Source organism: Canis aureus, chromosome 11 (assembly GCF_053574225.1).
Source record: "Canis aureus isolate CA01 chromosome 11, VMU_Caureus_v.1.0, whole genome shotgun sequence".
NCBI classification, from domain to species: domain Eukaryota; kingdom Metazoa; phylum Chordata; class Mammalia; order Carnivora; family Canidae; genus Canis; species Canis aureus.
Window position 1 is genome coordinate 51535351 of NC_135621.1, and position 19734 is coordinate 51555084.

The 19734-nt window shown below is 48.5% G+C and overlaps 1 protein-coding gene and 1 long non-coding RNA gene across 3 annotated transcripts in view; one reads left to right on the forward strand and one right to left on the reverse strand.

The window, feature by feature from the left end:
* The window catches only part of LOC144324078 (uncharacterized), a 66064-nt gene extending 58026 nt beyond the window's left edge, over nt 1-8038 (reverse strand). The window contains exon 1 of the long non-coding RNA XR_013389464.1: nt 7931-8038. This is a non-coding gene — a long non-coding RNA (uncharacterized LOC144324078). The remainder of the gene's footprint in view (nt 1-7930) is intronic.
* Nucleotides 8039-8126: 88 nt separating this feature from the next.
* On the forward strand, nt 8127-14262 carry TMEM247 (transmembrane protein 247). Of its 2 annotated transcripts, none has more exons than XM_077915278.1 (3): nt 8127-8300; nt 9013-9351; nt 14008-14262. In XM_077915278.1, exons 1-3 carry the CDS (start codon nt 8232-8234, stop codon nt 14245-14247), a joined length of 648 nt encoding a protein of 215 aa, XP_077771404.1. In that variant the 5' UTR covers nt 8127-8231; the 3' UTR covers nt 14248-14262. The 2 variants fall into 2 exon arrangements, with proteins under 2 accessions (XP_077771404.1, XP_077771403.1); XM_077915277.1 differs by having other exon boundaries at nt 8136-8348.
* Nucleotides 14263-19734: the final 5472 nt, after the last annotated feature.

Below are 19734 nucleotides of genomic sequence, written 5' to 3' on the forward strand. Positions count from 1 at the left end.
GATCCCCTTCCAAGGGCCCTGGGGGTCAGCTTTTCTGGGCGGCCTTTTGATGATCCCACAAAGGATGGGGATTCGGAATCTTGGAAAACCTCGTGGGCGGAAAGCCTCCCCGTGAGGACCGATGAGGACCACAAGGGGGCGGCATTGGCCAACAGGTGCTTCACGGCCTGGGTTACCCCGTTCCGCTGGCCGCGGGAGGGGGGATGCCGCTGCACAAAGGTGGAGAGGCCAGCTCTTTCCTGGAATAAGTTTATTCTATGTCAACTCTCATGAGATGGAAGGAGAGTGTCAGATGAAACGTTCGAGGAGGAGGCTTTTTTGAGGGCGACATCGATGTCAGGGGAGACTTTCCATCGCCTCTCTCAGCCACCCCGAAGGCCCGCGGGGGGCGGCTCTGATGGCAGGTGCACCTCCGCCCGCAAGCCCACCTGTCGTCCCGCGGGAACCACCGTGACAGCGAAGCAGGGCAGGCTTACCTGCCCCTGTTCTTAAGCACAGAGGCTGCACTTTTGGAGGGTTTCTATGACTTGCCAGGGTCTTGGCTTAGCTAGTGGTACAGCTTGGGCCAGAGCCCCAGGATCCCTGTCACCAGAGCAGATCTTCCACCGCACTCCACGGGTCCCCTCCTCTGACCCCAAATGAACGAATCAGAAGCTGTTACTAAGAGCCACTGCGACCAAGTCTGTAGAGTCTCCACAGAGCCCTCCCGCTCTGATGCAAACCCAGAATCTCAGCCTCAAGTGGGCTCTTCATTGGAATATCCCTCCCATCAAGAGCTCCAACCTGGTTGGAGAATAAGGACACCTATTTTCTGGCTTCTCCGGGTCACCACAGGCGGGCTTTGCTTGAACAAGCCCAGGGTATGAACGGCCATTGGATTTGCATTAATTACACACAGGAGGAAAGCAGTATGACGAAATTATGCACAAAATTCCTTTAAATAGCAAAGTTCCCACGCCCATCACCCTACTTCCCAAGCATTTAAAATAGAGTTACACGTACAAGAGTTCACTTTACACCCAGCTGTATGGAAATGCATCGACTGCTAATTTACCCACATCAAAGTAGAGGGGATCAAACGAGGAAAGTGGGGAGGAAGGGAGGCCTCTGGTTCTGCTGGGTGTGTGAAGGCGCAGCTCCTCAGCCCTCTGGCCTGCCTCCTGTTACACCGGCCAGCCTGGCCAGGGCCATGGGCTAAGCCAACTCCTGTTGACCCCCACCCCGTGAGCGCAGCAGTATGCCCTACCCCACCCAGGGAGAGATGCAACAGGCACCAGGTCATCTTAACAGCAAGCAGCAGAGACACAAAGCACACAGTTTCACAAGTGGCAGTAGACGGGATGGATCCCCCAAAGGTTGGAGGGGGACGTTAATAGTTGGAGAGGAAGGAAAGTTTTGTGGGCTAAGGAAACTGCCAGCAATGAAGCTCCGAAGGCAGTCTCGGGGGTATCAGGGAACGTCAGGAAGCATTCCTGCTCTCTCCATCCTGATTATGTATTCCACCAAGGTAAGAGCTGTCTATGATGATCCTTGGTGTTCCCGTCCACACCTAGCACTGGGTCAGGAGCCTGGAAGCAGTGCATTATTGTTTTGGGTGAACTTCTCAAAAGACAGGACATTCCCCCGAGGATCCTGAGACAAGTATGTTGAAAGGGAATTGAACTCCCAGTATACACACGCTGTGCCAGGGACCAATTTACTGCCTCTTGGCTACAAATCCAGCCTTCATTGCCCTGGTCCCCGAGCTGAAGCCAGAGCTTGTAAACATTCTCCTGTTTTGTCTGTAGAGGGCGCCAGAGAGACACCACAGGAGGAAGGTACATCTTCCTCTTTTGGACTCCTTCAGGCCCATCTGGTGACACTAAGCTTCTGGGAGTCTCAGGAGCACCTTAGGGGCAGCTTCACAACGAGCTGAGGTTCTCTCCAGTGACTTTCTGTTAAGTTCCACACCAGACCCTAGGCAGCTTCCTGGTGAGTTCTGTTGGCACCCATTGGAGAGCTTCCTGCTTCCCAGGCTTGCGCTGCTTGACCTTGGCCTTAGTAAACTTTTAGACTGTTGAGTGGCTCCAGCCAAACCCACTCCAGTGAGATCGGAATCTCAGCCTCAGAGGGGCATCTCAACCCACTTTATTCCTTCCTGTATTTTTTAGAGGAAACAAGTCATTATCCCTAAGTAGTCATTCTCCTGGCACTGGTTAATAATTCTTTATCGGCTGCCTTCCCTGTTGGAATGACTGTGTGGTTTCTGTCTCCTGATAAGGCCCTGACTGATAAAACACTCCTACCCCCGCCTTCACACACATCTTCATGTCCTCTATGGAGGGACCCTCCTCAAGCAGCTCCTTGATCCTTCCTCAGGTGGACTTCCCCCCTAAAACCCTCTGAGCATTTCAAGGTACTCCTCCTCTTGAACAACCCCTGTATCAACTAGGGTTCCATCAGGAAAACAGGAACCATTCCAAATATCTCAAGCAAGAAGTAATTTTTTTAAAGATTTTATTTATTCATTCATGAAAGACACAGAGAAAGAGAGAGAGAGGCAGAGACACAGGCAGAGGGAGAAGCAGGCTCCATGCAGGGAGCCCGACGTGGGACTCGATCCCGGGTCTCCAGGATCACGACCTGGGCCGAAGGCAGGAGGCAAACCACTGAGCCACCCAGGGGTCCCAAGAAGTAATTTAATGCCGGGACTTTGGTGCTTCATGGGCTTCTCCTGTTCCTGTCACTGTGGGCAGGTGACTTGACATCTCTGAAACTCAGTTACCACTTCTGGAAAGATAGAGATCATTATGCCACCTAACTCACATGGCACCTCTGAAAAATGATGTAAAATAGTCCGTGATAATTTCTCAGTGCCCAGTACATGGGTAGTGCCCAAGAAATGTAAGCTCTTTTTGATATTATGACTATAATCCTCTAAATGCTCCAGCACACGTGAACCGAAGTGACCCAAAGGCACAACACTGGGGCTGAGGCAGCCACGAGGGGAAGAAGATGTTTCCGCAGTAAGGCTTCCATCCCCGACTGAAGTAAAGACCATCACAGACTGGGGAGGAGGCCAGAGAATGTGGGGATGGTGCATAGAGTGGATACGACCCTGCCTGTCCTCAGTTAGAACAAGTTATATACCCTAAACGTCCTTCACCTACACTGAACAAAGCTCTCTCATCCAGATTCCTTTTTAAATTTTTAATTGAAAATGTAATATATGCACATGATTTCTTTTTAATGTCAGAGTACAAAATGCTATCCAGTTAAGAATGGCTCCCTCTTTGGCTCCCAAACCCCCAATCCCTCAGCTCTCCCACCTCAGAGCCAGCCACCATGAACCAATTTACTATGTGTTTTTCCAGGCATATTTTAGGCATACACAAGCATAATATGTTTTCATATTTTAATACATATGGGAGTCCTGTTTTTGCTTTTCTGCTGAGTAATATATCTTGGAGAGCATTCCATATTTGCACAGATGCCTCTCCCTTATTCATTTTTTCCTTTAATCTTATTCTTTTTTAAATGTGCATAGTATTCTTTTTTCTTAATATTTTATTTATTTGAGAGAAAGAAAGAGACAGCAGGACTGCAGGGGAGGGGCAGAAGGAGAGGGAGAAGCAGGCTCCCCACTGAGCAGGGGCTCCATCCCAGGACCCTGAGATCATGCTCCATCCCAGGTGACCTGGGATCATCATGACCTGGGCTGAAGGCAGACGCTTAACCAACTGAGCCACCCAGGCACCCCTAAATGTACACAGTGTTCTTGATATGGGTAGAGCACTAATTATTTAACCAGAGTCATTCTGGTGGAAATTTAACTTTTTCCGTCTTTGCCTATCATAAACAATGTCATTGTAAATATCTATTGTACATACTGACTTCTTTATTTCCACAAGGTAAAAAAAAAAAAAAAATCTCACCTCTTCGAGTTGGAGCCCCAACGACCGTCCTTATGGTCTAATATAGAAACACTGGGGAAGGAGATGGGAAACCTGCATTCCAGTCCTGTCTCAGCCAATAATGTCTTTGCACTCAGATGCCAATCTCTTCACCTCCCTGCGTGACTCAGGTTCCTTGCTTGTCAGGCAATAATTGTACCTGCTTTAAATTGCCTCACCAGGGCATTCTGAGAATCAAATGAGACGACGTACACGAAAGCTTTTGAGTGCTGTGCTAATACATAAGTCTCTCATCTGGTTATTGGCCAAACCTCAAATTGATTTGTTGCTCTATGAATGTGCCCATAAATACTCAACATGGTGCCTGCTGCACCCAGTGCCCCTTCTAAAGGAAACCTATCCCCCTGCAACCCCCCAACAGCTCCTGCTGTGCCAAGACTGCTGGGCACTGTGCTGTAAATTCCAGCCTTCTCCAGCCTTCCACCTCTCCACCTCAGGACTGAACCTGGCTGACCACGCTGGGAGCACCGTAGGCTTCCCAGTGGCTAGAATGAGGAGCTCTGCCTAAATAGAGACAAACCAAGTCATTCTGACTCTTGCCTTTGCAAAAGTCTCCTAGGAAATCATGCGTGACTAAGATAGCTAGGACAAACAGAAGACAGAAGTCACATTAGATGGGCCATTAGAGCTGCAGTTCCAAATAAGCTGAAATTGAGAGGAAGCAGAAACCCCAAATACACTGAAGCTCCGACGTAGGGAGAAAAAGTAGAGGATGCTGGTGAGAAGTGAAAGGACACAGAGAAGCAGAACCCCCAGAAGCAGGTTATAGCAGTGACCAAACAGGTACAGGTGCACCAGTTCAGCTGCTGAACCCAGCATAGAAAGGCCCTGGTGAGGTGCGGTCATCCGGGTCCCTGTTGGGCTCCCATGTGATCCCGTCTCCTTTGCTCCCTCATAGTGGCTTTACTATATATTTATTTACTATACTATATAGTGGCTTTACTATAACCTGCCTTTCCCTGGGAGGCGAGACCCTCTTCATGCTCCCAGGAGAGCCAAACCAACCCAAGGCTCATGGGATCCTCTCCCCAGCTTCCTGGAGAGTCCCCTAAAGGATGGGTGTGTGAGGATCTTACCTTGGGGCAGGAGAAATGAAAGTCCTCGATTTGTTTTGCTTTGGAATATACTGCTTTGCTTAATGAATTAATGTGGTTTCACGGAGGTCGGCCTCCTGGGAAAAGGTCAGGGCGGATGGGGCAAAGAGCAGAAGTGAAGGAAAATGGATACTAACAAGCAGTTGAGATTTTGCTCCTGCATATCCTTCCCTCTTGCCCAAATCCCACCTACCCTTCATGTCACCTCTTCCACTAAACCCTTTCCAGCTGCTCCAGCCATATCAGCTCTGGTTGTCTTGACCACAGTGACTACATTGCCTTATGGGCCCCAACACTTCATCCCGCCCCATAGCCATACCTTTTACAATATGTCTTTCCAGTTCTTTCCACTAAAAAGGCAGAGAACATTTCTCCATCCTTTGACTTTGGGTTTGGCTATGTGACCACCTTATGTTATTGTCCAAAGCCAATAGTAGAAGATGGATGTGATGGTGTACCAATCCGAAGGTCTCTTTTGCTTCTTCATTGCCAAAAAAAAAGAGCATACCCAGGCTAACCATGGTTCCCAAGAAGAAAGTGAGGGATACGTAGAACAAAGTTGCCTTGAACAAGCCCCCTAGTTGAGCCCAGCCTACATCAGCCAACTCTGAGAGGCCTGAGCTAAATAAATGTTTATTGTTTTATACCACTGAGATTCTATGGTTGTTTGATAGACAAGTGATGCAACTACCCGGAGCACTTATTATGCTTTTTAGTACTTGGTGATTTTTAATGACAATACGTTTTTTTGGTCATATATAATTGTTTCTTTGGGTTGGTCTCTCCTAGTTAAGACCACTAGATTTAACAAATAAAAATATAGGATCCCCAGCTAAACTTGAATTTCAGAAAAACAAGAAAGAGCCTTTTAATAAAAGGGCATCTCATGCAATTTTTAGAACATATTTATACAAAAAACTATTTAAAATCCAAATGTAAGTGGGCATCCTGTATTTTTCTAGCAATCCTACTTCTAGCGCTTGAGGCAGTAGCAACACCTTATACGGTAACTGTGAGACAGTTTCCCTGGTCATTATCATAATGCTGGGAGACAAAAACCATGGTTTTCAAATTGGCAGATTTGCAAGATGGTAGATCTTAAGCACTTTCTTCTCTCCAGTGACAAACTGACCCCTTATAATGTTGATGATCATCATCAACATTTACTTATCCCTGTATGGGCAGGTAGTGGGCAAACACACTATCTTGTTTTCATATAGTGTTGCAGTGGAGCCCATTTATAAATGAGGACACTGAGCCTTAGACACGTAAAAGAACTTTCCCTTGGACACACAGCTAGTGAGAGGAGTAAAGCTAAAACTCAAAGGCAATCCTTTCCCTTTCTATAATGCAATTTTGCCTCCAACTACCAAAAAAAATTTTTTTTGTCATTTTCACAAAAGTGAAGATGGCAAAATATATTTCCCAGCCTCCTGGTTTCTTTTTGGTCCCCCTTAATCCCTTCAATGAATAATGAGGTGTGCTAAGGCTTCCACAACAAAGTACAAAGTACAAAATACCACAGACTGGTGTGGCTTAAACAACAGAAATGTATTTTCCTACAGTTCTAGAGGCTGGAAGTCCAAGATCAAGGCGTCAGAGGGTTGGTTCCTTCCAAAGGCTATGAGGGAAGAGTCTGTTCCAGCCCTGCGGTGCTTAATTTTGTCTCAACCTGATGGGGGCAGCAGGATGCCCAAATTACTTCTCAGTGTGTGTGTGAGGGTATTTCTGGAAGAGACTAGCATTTGAATTGGTGGGCTGAGTAAAGCCAATGACCCCACCCATTGTGGATGAGCATCATGTAATCCTTTGAGGGCCTGAATAGAACAAAAAGGTGGGAGAAGAGCACTTGGGTAGCTCAATCGGTTAAGCATCCGACTAAATTTTGGCTCAGGTCATGATCTCACAGTCATGGGATGGAGTCCTGCATCAGGCTCTGCACTCATCAGGGAATCTGCTTGAGGGTTCTCTTTCTCCCTCTTCCTCTGTCCCTCCCTCTGCTAGTGTGTGCTCTCTCTCAATAAATAAATAAATCTTAAAAAAAAATTTTAAATAGGGTGCCTGGGTGGCTCAGTCGGTTGAGCATCCAACTCTTGATCTTGGCTCAGGTCATGATCTCAGAAGTTGTGGGTTCAAGGTCCACATTGGGCTCAGCACTCAGTGGGGAGTCTGCTTCAGATTCTTCCTGCCTCTCTTCTCTGTCCCCCTCTGCCACTTCCCACTCACACTCGCTAAAATAAATAAATAAATAAATAAATAAATAAATAAATAAATAAATAAATAAAATCTTTTTTAAAAAGTTTTCTAAAAAGTGAGGAGCTAAATTGGTTCTCGTGCCTGACTGCTTGAGCTGAGCCATTGGTCTTTTCCTGGCCATGAACTGGGACTTAACCCATAGCACTCTTGTCTATTAGGCCTTTGGACTAGGATTAGAATTTATACCACCAGCTTTCCTGGGACTCCCAATCATGGACAGCAGGTCATGCCACTTCTCAGTCCTACAATCACATAAGCCAATTCTTTATAATAAATCATATATATATGTTCTGTTTCTCTGAAGAAGACTGACTGATGATACCAAGACCTCTCTCCTTGGTTTGTAGGTGGTCATCTTCTCCCTTAGGTTCATACCATCTTCCTCTGTGCATGTCCGTGCCCAGATTTCCTCTTCTTATAAGGACACCAGTCATATTGGATTAGAACCTACCCTAAATGTCCTTATTTTAACTTAATCACTCCTAGAAAGGCTCTATCTCTAAATAAGGTCACATTCTAAGGTACTGGGAGTCAAGGCTTCAACACATGAATTTGGGAGGGCACACGGTTCAGCCTGTTATAACAGGGTTTGTGGAGCTAACTATAGCTCATCCCAATACAATTTACCTTTAGGAGAGGGACCCAAGGGAGGAGATTTCAAACTATGGAACTCTGGATTTCAAGGGCTGGAATTCTAGTTTCTAAAGCAGTCCCTAGGGTGCCAAAGGCCCATCCTGCAGTTCCTAATAATGGACCTCAAAGGTGAGTCACACCCTCTTTCAAAGGGGCCCTAGCAACTAGTAGAATGTGGGTTATTATGAGGACAGGGGATTGTGATGGTGGCTCAGCTGTACAATCTGGTGAGACCAAATGCTAGTAGCTCAAAAGATGTCCTTCGGCCCCAATTGGCAGCACCGTGGTTTTCAGGATGGCAGCGGAGGACAGGGAGATGATGGAAGCCCGGGGAGCGGGAGAAAGCTGCCCAACTTTCCCCAAGGTGGTGCCCGATGACCCCATGTCTGAAGGGAAATCAAGAGCCTCTTTGGTAAGGGGGTGGTGGTGCCTTGTTTCACTGCCCCAGCCTGTCCCTCCATGGGGAGGAGAGTGCCATGGGGTCACGCCCCAGGTAGCTGAGTGCTAGGAGATCCCAGAGAGCTGCCGAGAAGAGCAAGTGAGGTGCACCCCACCCCATAATGGCCCCAGCTCTCACCAGGGACCAGGTGGCCCTAGATAAGATTGTGAAGTCACTTGAGGCTGGCCTGGGTCTCTCCCATCTCACCTCCCCACTTGGGGCCCTTTCCTCCCCCTGTGAATGGGACCTGGCTCCCCCATAGTCCTGTGGAGGTCCCCTATGTTTGGGTTCCTCCCTCTGGAGCCCCAGGAGGGTGGGTGTCTGACTGGTCTCCAAGTCACACAGGGTGGGGCTGGGCAGGTAACCAGGAAGGCAGACTTCCACCTCAACCCCACAGGCCTCCCCTTGCAGCTTGGGGGCCCCATCGCCTCACGTGGGTGTGCTCCCTGCTTCCCTGTAACCCCGGGTGAGCACACCTCCACTTACAACCCCGGCTAGGTCCTCACGGGTCACAGCCTTCTTTTATCCATCCCACCCAGTCCTCTGGGGCCTGTGGCGTGGAGGTGCCCGGGGTGGCATGGGGGCGCCCCCAGGCCCACCCTGCCCCGTCCCCTGAGGCGCCCCGTCACCGCTCCAGGAGGCAGAGTCCCCGAAACCAGACTCTTCCTACAACCACCTGGAGGAGATGGAAGCTCGCGAAGACGGAGGCTGCCCGGGGCCCCCCAAGTCACCGTCCTCTAAGGCAGGCCACACCACCAAGGGCCAGGCGGGTGACGGACCTGGCCTCGGGGAGCTGGCCCCCGCCCCGGCCGCCCCCGAGCCCCCGGGGACGGAGCGCAACACCGAGATGGAGCTGGAGAAGGTGCGCATGGAGTTCGAGCTCACCCGGCTCCGCTACCTGCACGAGGAGAACGAGCGCCAGCGGCAGCACGAAGAGGTGATGGAGCAGCTGCAGCAGCAGGCCACGCCCCGCCTGGTAGGTGCCCTGGTGCGTGCCCCAGTCGGTGCTGGCCCGAGGCCTGGGGGCTGACCCGCAGGGTGGGGGACCCTCGCTGCCCAGCGTGGGGAGCCCCCCTGACCTGCTTCCCCTGCACCCCCCACCCCCCTCGCCCTCCATCCCCCTCCACCCCCACCCTTCTCTACCCCCCACCCTCTACCCTCCACCCCCTTCCACCCCCCACCCCTCTCTACCCCCCCACCCTCCACCCTCCACCCCCTCCACCCCCCACCCTCTACCCTCCAACCCCCCCACCCTCCACCCCCCACCCTCTACCCTCCACCCCCACCACCCCACCCCCATCAGAGGTGGGCTGCTGGCTGCCCCAGAGCTTCCCCTATGAGCTGAGATCAACTCTTTAAGGAGAGTTGACCCCGGGAGGGGCCCCAGAGCCACCTGTCCCCCACCCTGCCTGTGGCTTTCCATCTCGGGGAAAGTCACGGCCTTTCCTCCGTGACTGGATCGGGGCCACTCTCTATTCCTCTCCATCTCCTTAGGAGGTGGGAGCCCCACTGCAGCCCGCGCAGTGGATTTCCATACAACCCTCACCTCCCCTTAGCAGAGCCGCATTTGTTCTGTGGGTCGGACTGCTCTGCCTTGTTGCCAACTAAAGATGTTAGGCTTCTTTGGCCAAGAAATGGACCACTCTCCCCTAATCCATTTTAGGTGGGGAGAAGAAAGCTACTTTTGGTCAAATGGGACGGAAAGGGCTTAGTACTGGGTGCCTGGGCCACCATAAATCCTAAATAACGAAAGCTGCCATTGTTGAAAGCATGTTGCCTGGGCTTTAAAATCAGTCCTGGGTTAAAACTCTGGCTCTACCATGTGTGAACCGCGTGATGTTGGGCAAGTTACGAATCCTCCTTGAGCCTTGGTTTGCGCCTCTAGAAAGTAGTCCCTACCTCGTTAGGGTCGCAGCGAGGAGTAAAGCAGAGCATGCATGTGAGGCACTTTGCAATGAGCCTGGCACATTAGGTAAGCACTCAATAAATGTTAGCTATTACCATTTTTATGTACTCATGCAATTCACTTCTTGACCTAAATGCAACAATGTGCATTCATCACTTTTCAATTTTATTGGGATGTAATGTATTAGCTGTGCTTCCCAGCTCTGAGTCATCCTCACTTCTGAGAAACTTGCCTTCTGTCTTTCTCCAAGTCATTGCTATAATTGTTGAGGAGGATATGACCTAAAGTAAATACCACTAAAAGATCTCCCTACAGGTTAGCCATGTTCCATTAATCAGCACCCTTGAGTTACATTTTATCCAGCTCACATTTCTCTACCTTGTCCAAAAAACTATCTTGAGACACACTATCAAATGGTTTCCCAGAATTAAGATATTACACTACCTATAGCATTTCCCTAATCGACTGGTCCGGTTTTTTGTTTTGTTTTGTTTCATTTTTTTAAGAAAAAGAGGTTGGTTTTGCATGATTTGTTTTCAATGGACACATGCTGGGTTTTAACAATTCTTTTTCTTTTTCCTGCTCACAAAATACTTGCTTAGTTATACACTGAATGGTTTTGCTGAGCCAAGTCAAGCTTATTGAACTGGGATCTCCAGAATCTATCTTTCTTCCCTTCCTTTTAAAAATCTAGAAAATATTTGCTTGTTTCTAAGACCCTGGCACATTTCCCGAGATCTTTGATTTCTCACAAATAAGTTCCATTTCCAGGGTTGGGGTTTTTATTCTCAGTATCGTGGAGTAAAATGTGTCACAAGTTAGAGCCTGAAACTACTTATGGCATCTGTGGTTAGTGTAGCATGCCTTTGCTCTCTGCCTCCTTCTAACCATATTTGTTTTCCCTTTTTTAGTTTGAAAATCTTACCCTTGCTGGATGAGCTGGAAACCCTTGGTATATAGTCTTATCTGCTGTCTGTCTTCTGCTCAAAAGAGATAGACCATTGAAAGTGTGAAAAGTCTAAAAGGTCTCACAAATGCATGTTTGGTTGTCAAAATCATGATTATCACCACAGCATTTCAGACTCAAAACACATGCTGGCTGCTTTTGGCGGTAGGAAGTCCCCGGACCCAGAGCGGAGGCGAGTCTGCAGACCACCTGTGCAGGCACCCTGTGCACCTCCCCTCCCACTAGAACACTGGGTTTCTTCCTCTGGTCTTCAACCTGCCTTGCTATAGTCACTTTAGAAATGGCATCACTGGAGTCCGTTCTCTGCCCCGTTGGGTTTCTTGATTTGCCCTCACGTTTTAGGTGGTTGCCCCTAGAGTGGTGTGTCCACAACCCCAGGCTTCCGTCATTGCTTACAAAAGTGTTTTGTGTTCTGTGCATTACTGGCCGGTGGAAAGCGGACTTGATTTTTTTTTTATTGGAGTTCGATTTACCAACATATAGCATATCACCCAGTGCTCATCCCATCAGATGCCCCCCTCAGTGCCTGTCACCCAGTCACCCCCAACCCCCGCACACCTCCCCTTCCACTACCCCTTGTTCGTTTCCCAGAGTTAGGAGTCTCTCATGTTCCTTCACCCTCTCTGATATTTCCCACTCATTTTCTCTCCTTTCCCCTTTAGTCCCTTTCACTATTTTTTATATTCCCCAAATGAATGAGAACATATGTTTTTGCTTCTCCGATTGACTTATTTCACTCAGCACAATACCCTCCAGTTCCATCCACGTTGAAGCAAATGGTGGGTATTTGTCGTTTCTAATGGCTGAGGAATATTCCATTGTATACATAAACCACATCTTCTTTATCCATTCATCTTTCGACGGACACCGAGGCTCCTTCCACAGTTTGGCTATTGTGGACATTGCTGCACAATGGGGTGCAGGTGTCCCGGCGTTTCACTGCATCTGTATCTTTGGGTGCAACTCAGCAGTGCAATTGCTGGGTCGTAGGGTAGCTCTATCTTTAACTCTTTGAGGAACCTCCACACAGTTTTCCAGAGTGGCTGCACCCGTTCACATTCCCACCAACAGTGCAAGAGGGTTCCCCTTTCTCCGCATCCTCTCCAACATTTGTTGTTTCCCGTCGTGTTAATTTTCCCCATTCTCACTGGGGTGAGGTGGTATCTCATTGTGGTTTTGATTTGTATTTCCCTGATGGCAAGTGATGCGGAGCATTTTCTCATGTGCTTGTTGGCCATGTCTATGTCTTCCTCTGTGAGATTTCTCTTCATGTCTTTTGCCCATTTCATGATTGGATTGTTTGTTTCTTTGCTGTTGAGTTTAATAAGTTCTTTATAGACCTTGGATACTAGCCCTTTATCTGATAGGTCATTTCAAATATCTTCTCCCATTCTGGAGGTTGTCTTTTAGTTTTGTTGACTGTTTCTTTTGCTGTGCAGAAGTTTTTATCTTGATGAAGTCCCAATAGTTCACTTTTGCTTTGTTTCTCTTGCCTTCGTGGATGTATCTTGCAAGAAGTTGCTGTGGCCAAGTTCAAAAAGGGTGTTGCCTGTGTTCTCCTCTAGGATTTTGATGGATTCTTGTCTCACATTTAGATCTTTCTTCAATTTTGAGTGTATCTTTGTGTCTGGTGTAAGAGAATGGTCTAGTTTCATTCTTCTGCATGTGGCTGTCCAATGTTCCCAGCACCATTTATTGAAGAGACTGTCCTTTTTCCAGTGGATAGTCTTTCCGGCTTTGTCAAATATTAGTTGACCATAGAGTCGAGGGCCCATTTCAGGGTTCTCTATTCTGTTCTATTGATCTATGTGTCAGCTGACTTGATTTTCGAGCCTCCTCCCCATTCTCTCCTTTTTGACATGAATGGGTGGGTAGATAGATTCCATTGTATTGAAAACTACCTCTGTGAGTATGTTTCTAGCCAGCTTAGGGCACCACGGTCCCTGCCATCTGCCTGCTTACAAAAAGCATGGCATGATTTTAAAAGATATTTTAAAGAATAAACCACGGGTGATGCCTTCTTAACTACAGATCAAAATAGTTATATCAGCTTTTGCTATACTTATATGTTGGTGCTTTCTGCAGTTAAAATGGGGGCTTGTTGGACCTCAAGTATATAGATTCCAGAAATGAGCAATACACAGGCAGACTCAGCCAGACAACTCAAGCTGCTTTCCCCATGCTCAATACTGTGAGTTTAGGGAGGCCCTATCTCTCTTACCACCTGTCCTCCAGGGGGACCCAACCTTAGGTCGATAGACCACAAACTGACCCACAAACATGAGACATGTGCCACCAGAAACAGTCAGAAACAGTCACTTGTGCCCAAGGGACGCCCTCTCATTGTGCCGCTGTCCAGAAAACAAGGCTGAGTGTCCAGGCAAGACATCCAGAGAACATTCCTAAGATCTGGCGTCCAGATCTGGGGATCTCAGAGTCAGACAGAGACTGCCACCTGTGTGGCTCAGAAAAAGGAAGGTGTGACCTGGTGCCTGGCTCGGGAGGAACAAGGGCAAACTGAAGAAGTGCAAACCCACCAGTTCCCTGCACGTGCCAGTGACCTCACTGGGAATGTTTCAGTTCTTGGCCACTCTTCCTCTTATAGTCTGTGAGGGGGGCCATGGTTCCCCTTTCCTCAGGTGAGGAAAACCACCTGCCCAAGGTCACTTTCCCCAGGGGACAAGAGCAGGACTGACCCCCAGACCTGCCTGGTACCCAAGCCTGGTTTGGCCAGCTACACTCTCTTCTTTCCCCCACAGTTCTCGGGAGGGCTCCAGGACCTCCTGCTCCCCCAGAACCAGTTTGCCATGTTCCTGTACTGCTTCATCTTTATACACATAATCTATGTCACCAAGGAGATGATCTTCTTTCTCTTCTCCAAGCACTACCTGTTCTGCATCGCGGCCATTTTGCTCTGTTTGATTAAAACGTTATGGTCATACTTGCAGGTGCTTTTGCTCCCTCCATCACTGGGAACCTCCGTGCCTGTGGGTTACTAGGCCATGACCCAAGTCAGCCTCCGGCCTCCCTTCCTCCTCCTTCCCTCACATGAGCCTCCCCACTGTCAGAGCTCCCTGTTAGGAAAGGCTCTGCTGTCAACCATTTACACTTTAGTGTGAAGAAATGTGTTCGGGCCTTGTATGAAGCCTGAGTTCTCAGTGCAGAGGAAGATGCTTTGTGCCCTCTGAGGGGCGGATTTTAGAAGTTACCAAGTTAGGGAGGTTTCTAGAGGGAGAAGGGGTTTAGGGTCTCTAGGGAATCACAGGAGTCACACCATGACCAGGTTGGTTTGGGATCCACCACATCCACTCACTTGCACAGATCTTGTCTGAGGTGTGGGATGCTGAGGTAGGTTCGGGGATAACCCCCCAAAGATGTGCACATCCCCATGCCCAGCACCTATGAATACATCATCTTACATAGCAAGAGAGACTTGGAGAGGTGATTAAATTAAATACCTTACAATGGGGAGATGAGCCTGGGTTCCACCACAGGCCCAATGTCATCACAAGGGTTTTTACAAGAGGGAGGGAGAGGGCGAGAGTCAGAGAAGGAAGGGGATGTGATCATGGAAGCAGAATTTGGAATGATCCAAGAAACTCAGGTAGCCTTTAGAAAAGGCACAGAAATGAAATTTCTCCAAAAGCCTGCAGAAGGAATGGGGCTCCGGCCAACCCATGCAGACAGGTGGTCACCAGAACTGTAAGAGACTAAATCTGAGTTGCTTTAAGTCACTAAGTGTACAGTACTGCATTGAAGCAGTAATAGGAAAATCATACAGGAGCCAAGACTCCCCAGGCTCCTCCCAGCTCTGCAAATATGTCAGGATAGCAGCACCAGACCATGGACGAGAGTCCATTTAGCCCTGGGCCTGAGCAGGACTATAATGGTCAGTTACTTGGGCTAGAAGCCTACCCCCAGGCAACAGGCAGCTCAAAGAGAGCTGCTAACACTCCAGGGAGCCCAGGACAGAGCTACCAGAGTCGGACAGGCAAAGGCTAGCCCGACCACTGAGCAGTACAAGCCCAAGGGAGGCGAGGCAAAGCCCCAGCCTGCTCCCAGAGGGGGTGGGGAAGGAGGCCTCAAAAGCTTGGCTGGGCCCAGAGCAAGACAGCAGGGTTGCATTAGTGCAAAGTAGGAGGAGGGAAAAAGAAACCAGACCACACAGCCCAACCCTCAGTTCCCAAATGCACATGCACACACACACACACACACACACAGATGCACAGCAAAGTTGTCCACAGTAGAGATGTACACAACCACCCAAATAAAGAGGCAACAACAATAAAAAGGAACAGACCTTGACCACTGGAGGGTTCAGAGTAGGCACAAAATAAGGTCCCTGGTATGTATGTAATGAAGAATTCAGATCCCACCAACGCCCTGACCTCTCCTCTAACACACACACACACACACACACACACACACACACACCCCTGCTAGCAGGTCATCAGCTGCTCTGACCCCACCCGCCGTGCCCAGGAGGGAGGACTGGCGCCTGGCTCTGACACAGGAGGCCCTGGGGATAATGCAGCAAAGCCAATGAGGGTGAACACAGTTGTGTGATCGGGCAAGTCTGAAATGCCCCCTCCTTTTCTGGGTCATAGAGCTCAGCCTTAAGAGAGACTAAAGAATAAGCTTCTGTCTCTTTGGGCTCTGTGAGAGAGATCCGTGAAAACACATGAAAAGAAGACGACCGCCCTGGGATTCAATGTCAATACACATTCTCATGCCACGAAAGTCTATGGTGGCTTCTCATTTTCCGCCCAATTCGGTGCATCCACCCCCATTTATAGCTGCAGGTGACCGATATTTACCTGAAAGTCACAGAACTGTCATTTCTCATTAAACTTTGAACGATAGTTTTTGCTATGGGTCCTTTCTCACAGGCATTGTATTTGATCTGGGTTCCTGGGGGTAGGATTGAGGTAAGAGGAGGAGGAAATCAGGATATCAAAAAAGATTAAGGCACAGGTATTTGACTTGTTATAGCAGAAGGATTTGGGAGTTTATAAAAAATACCAAGTGTTATAAAGCCGTTAAGTTCATCACCCTATTGCCAGGTAAGCTGGACTTAGATACATCCATTTTCCTTTCAAATCTTTAGAGAAAAATTTAATTTCCTTGAACAGGTAAGTTAGCATCTCATAAGTTAACATCACATCCTTAGCAATGGGCATGACGTCTCCCTCCTGTTCCTCCTACTGTGACTGAAGACTGAAGTCAAGAGCCAAACTATGCCCTCTGGGAAAATGAGAACAGCTCATGGTCACTCCTTAAACTTGGCTAAGTTCTCTTGGTTCAAATTCAGAGCAGAAAATCAGAAGGGAGAGGAAGCAAGGTGGAGAGAATTGCACAGGATAGGAAGAGGGCATAGCCGAGGGTTACCAAGAAGACAATAAGTCAACATTCAAGCACTTCTTGAGCACCTCCAATGTGCCAGGCACTTTTCTAAATGCTCTACGGAGACTATCTTCATCAAAACCCTGGGAGGAAGATATGCTATTATCTCCATGTCACAGATGAGGATACCGAGGCTCAGAGAGGTTAAATGACTTACCCAAGATCATCTTGGATTCTAAGTCTGACTCCCAAACACAAGAGCTTTCTTTCTACACAACCATCTCCCAAGCTGCTGCCTTGAAGGATTTCACAGTCCTGCTGGCAAGATGAGCTTAACATACATGAAAATGTTAGGACACTATCAGCACACAGACCTTAGTGATGAAGGAAATAAAAGGAGAGGTCCCTGGAGCTCAGGATGATAGGAAGACTTCTCAAAAGACCATGTAAGCCTGGGGCAGGTGGAGAGAAGGAGAGGAAATTCACACAACTAAGATCAGGGTTGGAGTGTATACACAGTATGCCGGAGAAAGAGAAGGCTCATCCCTGCTCCGAAAAATGGTATAAAGGGTAACAGGCCTGGAAGATAGATATGGGGCCAAATTTTATAGTCTTGAATATTGCTCTGAGGAATATGAACTTAATCCCTTGGGACATGGAGTCCCTGAAGACTGTAGAGTGAGATAGTAACTCCTTCCAAAAAAAGGAAAAAAATACCTCCTTTCCTCCTCTCTCCTGGGGACCTTGTTCTTGCCTTAACAACCTCCTTCCATTTTCAATCTGGGAACATTCTAAGGTCTTGAGTGTGAGGAATGTATTCAGCTGGAAAAGAAACCCAACCACAGTGGCTTAACCAGATAGAGGTTTATGTTTCTCACATACTAAGAAGTCCCAGGTAAGGCAGTCCAAGGTGAAATTGCTCTAGGAAATCAGAGAGGATCTAGGCTGCTTTTTGCTCCACCATCCTTAACTTGACTTTTATCCTCCTCACCCATGGCCTTCAGCCTCATGATCTTAAAGTGGCTGCTGTAGGGGCACCTGGGTGTCTCAGTCAGTTAAGCATCTGCTTTCAGCTCAAGTCATGATCCCACTGTCCTAGAGTCAAGCCCAACACTGAGCTTCCTGTTCAGCAGGGCGTCTGCTGCTCTCTCTGCCTCTGTTCCCTGCCCCCCCCCCAACTTGGCCTCTCTCTCTCAAATAAATAAAATCTTTAAAAAGCGGGGGGGTGCTTCTGGAGCTCTAGGTATCAAACCCACAACTCTAGGTCAGAAAAAAGAACGGGAAAAAAGAAGCATCTTTTATAAGCTTTCTAGAAAGACTCACCTAGAGACTTCTGCTTATATCTCCTTGGTCAGATTGGGTCATGTAGCTGCAGGGCATCTGAGGTGGTAAGGTTTTCACCTGGACACTGTTGCGGCCTTGAACAAAATTAGGATTCTGACAGTGTGGGGAAAGAGAGGGATGGATATTGAATAAGCAAACAACTCTTTCTACCATACCCTGCTTTCTTAGACCTAGCTCCTGCACGGCCAGGCCCATGCCCATCTTGGTGGGAGTGAGAGAGACATGGGGTAGGGCACAGTTAGAGCCAATCCAGGCCCGGCCCACTGTGACATTGATGCCCTAAGGTTTCATTCACATACCACAGCAGGAAGGTCATCATTTTCTCTGGACACACAACTGGAACAGCTGTGCCTTCATCCTGCTGACCTCTGCCTGAGGCCCCAGGACCTTCCACATCCATGGCAGCTGCCCTGCCTGGGGCCGGGGACCAGACAGGGACACCCCTCTGTGCTGAGTGCCCTCAGCGAAGCTGCAAGAGGCAAGTTTGCTCCTGGAGTCTCTCCCCACTCCTGAGTCCCAGATTCCAAAAAACTGGCCCAGTGCCTCCCCACCCGCTCACACACACGCCCATCTCTCTCTGGTCAGCCCACTCACACCAAGCTGCTAAAGACTGAGGATGTAAGAGATCCTGCAGGTTTGTTTCAAAGATCCACTCAGCTTAAGTCCCAACAATCAAACACTAATAGTAAAGTTTCAGGCAGGTTTAGGGAGGGAAAGATGAAAGAATCTTTCCTACTCCCCAGATGGAATCACACAGGTTGTAACCCCAAGCTCTAGGACAATACTAGAATCCTGGAAACTGCTGGAACCCGCAGGAGGGAAGAGCGGACAGACTTGGTTCCAAAGGCCATTTCCCAGTCCTGTCTGCAATTCCACTTTCACAGGTGACTACAGGCAAGTGGGTTAAGGTTTTCAGGCTTCGTTGGGATGACCTGTAAATTACCTAAACTCTAACTCAGTGGGGTTTGGGAAAAAAAAAAAAAAAAGACCAAAGCCGAGGATCTGACTTCAGAAATTCTGATTTAATTGATCTAATCTGGGTTCAGTAGCTTCAAAGGTGCCGGAGCTGATTGTAAAGGGCAGCTGCATTACAAAATCTAAATCCTCGCTATGCTTGATCTGAAGACCAGCAGCTTCCCCGTTGCCTGGGGCATCTTAGAAATGCAGCATCCCAGGCCCCGCCAGCCCCAACCCACTGATAGCGCCACATTTGACAACATCCCCAGTGACTCTTGGGAGAAGCACTACTCTAGGCGATGTGATTCAATTCATCCCGTTGCTCTGTTATAAAGATCCTGCTCTGGGCCTGGAGGATCTTCCAGTGGGGGCTGTGGAAGCCGGGTGGCAAGCAGAGAGAGGACAACTGTGCACGGAGCCTCTAGAAGTGCTGTAGAAGCCTCCCCCAGCATCTGGCACAGCCCCTCCTCCCTCTGTGCCTTCAGGAGCCCTTGCTCTAGGCTTCTGAGGAATCAAATGATTTCTCCCAGCACTCGGGGATTTACCAGAAACTTCCGGAATCCCCCCAGGCCTGTCTCCACCTCTGCCCCTTTTTTGATCTAGCTCCTATGTGTGTGTAGCTTGGGAAAATCTTGCTAATATGCATTCATTCATTATTTAAAGGTTGCCACTGTTCCTTCAGGAAGGCTAAGCATGATTAAAAGATGGGATTTTTCCACAGGGCACAGCAGAAAAGCTAGGGCTCCCGCATTTTTAAGCTGTTTTGGCCAAGCCTTGTTGCATAATTTAAAGTCTGTGACTTATTTAGATTTAATTAGCCAAAGGAGCAGCAGCTGAGGTTC

Bases quoted from the DNA above. Each gene is read 5' to 3' on its own strand.
- TMEM247 (XM_077915277.1), top strand. From the start codon at position 8,232: ATGGCAGCGGAGGACAGGGAGATGATGGAAGCCCGGGGAGCGGGAGAA. The intron at 8,349-9,012 runs GTAAGGGGGTGG...TCACCGCTCCAG, and splicing joins GGAAATCAAGAGCCTCTTTG to GAGGCAGAGTCCCCGAAACC. The intron at 9,352-14,007 runs GTAGGTGCCCTG...TTTCCCCCACAG, and splicing joins AGCAGGCCACGCCCCGCCTG to TTCTCGGGAGGGCTCCAGGA.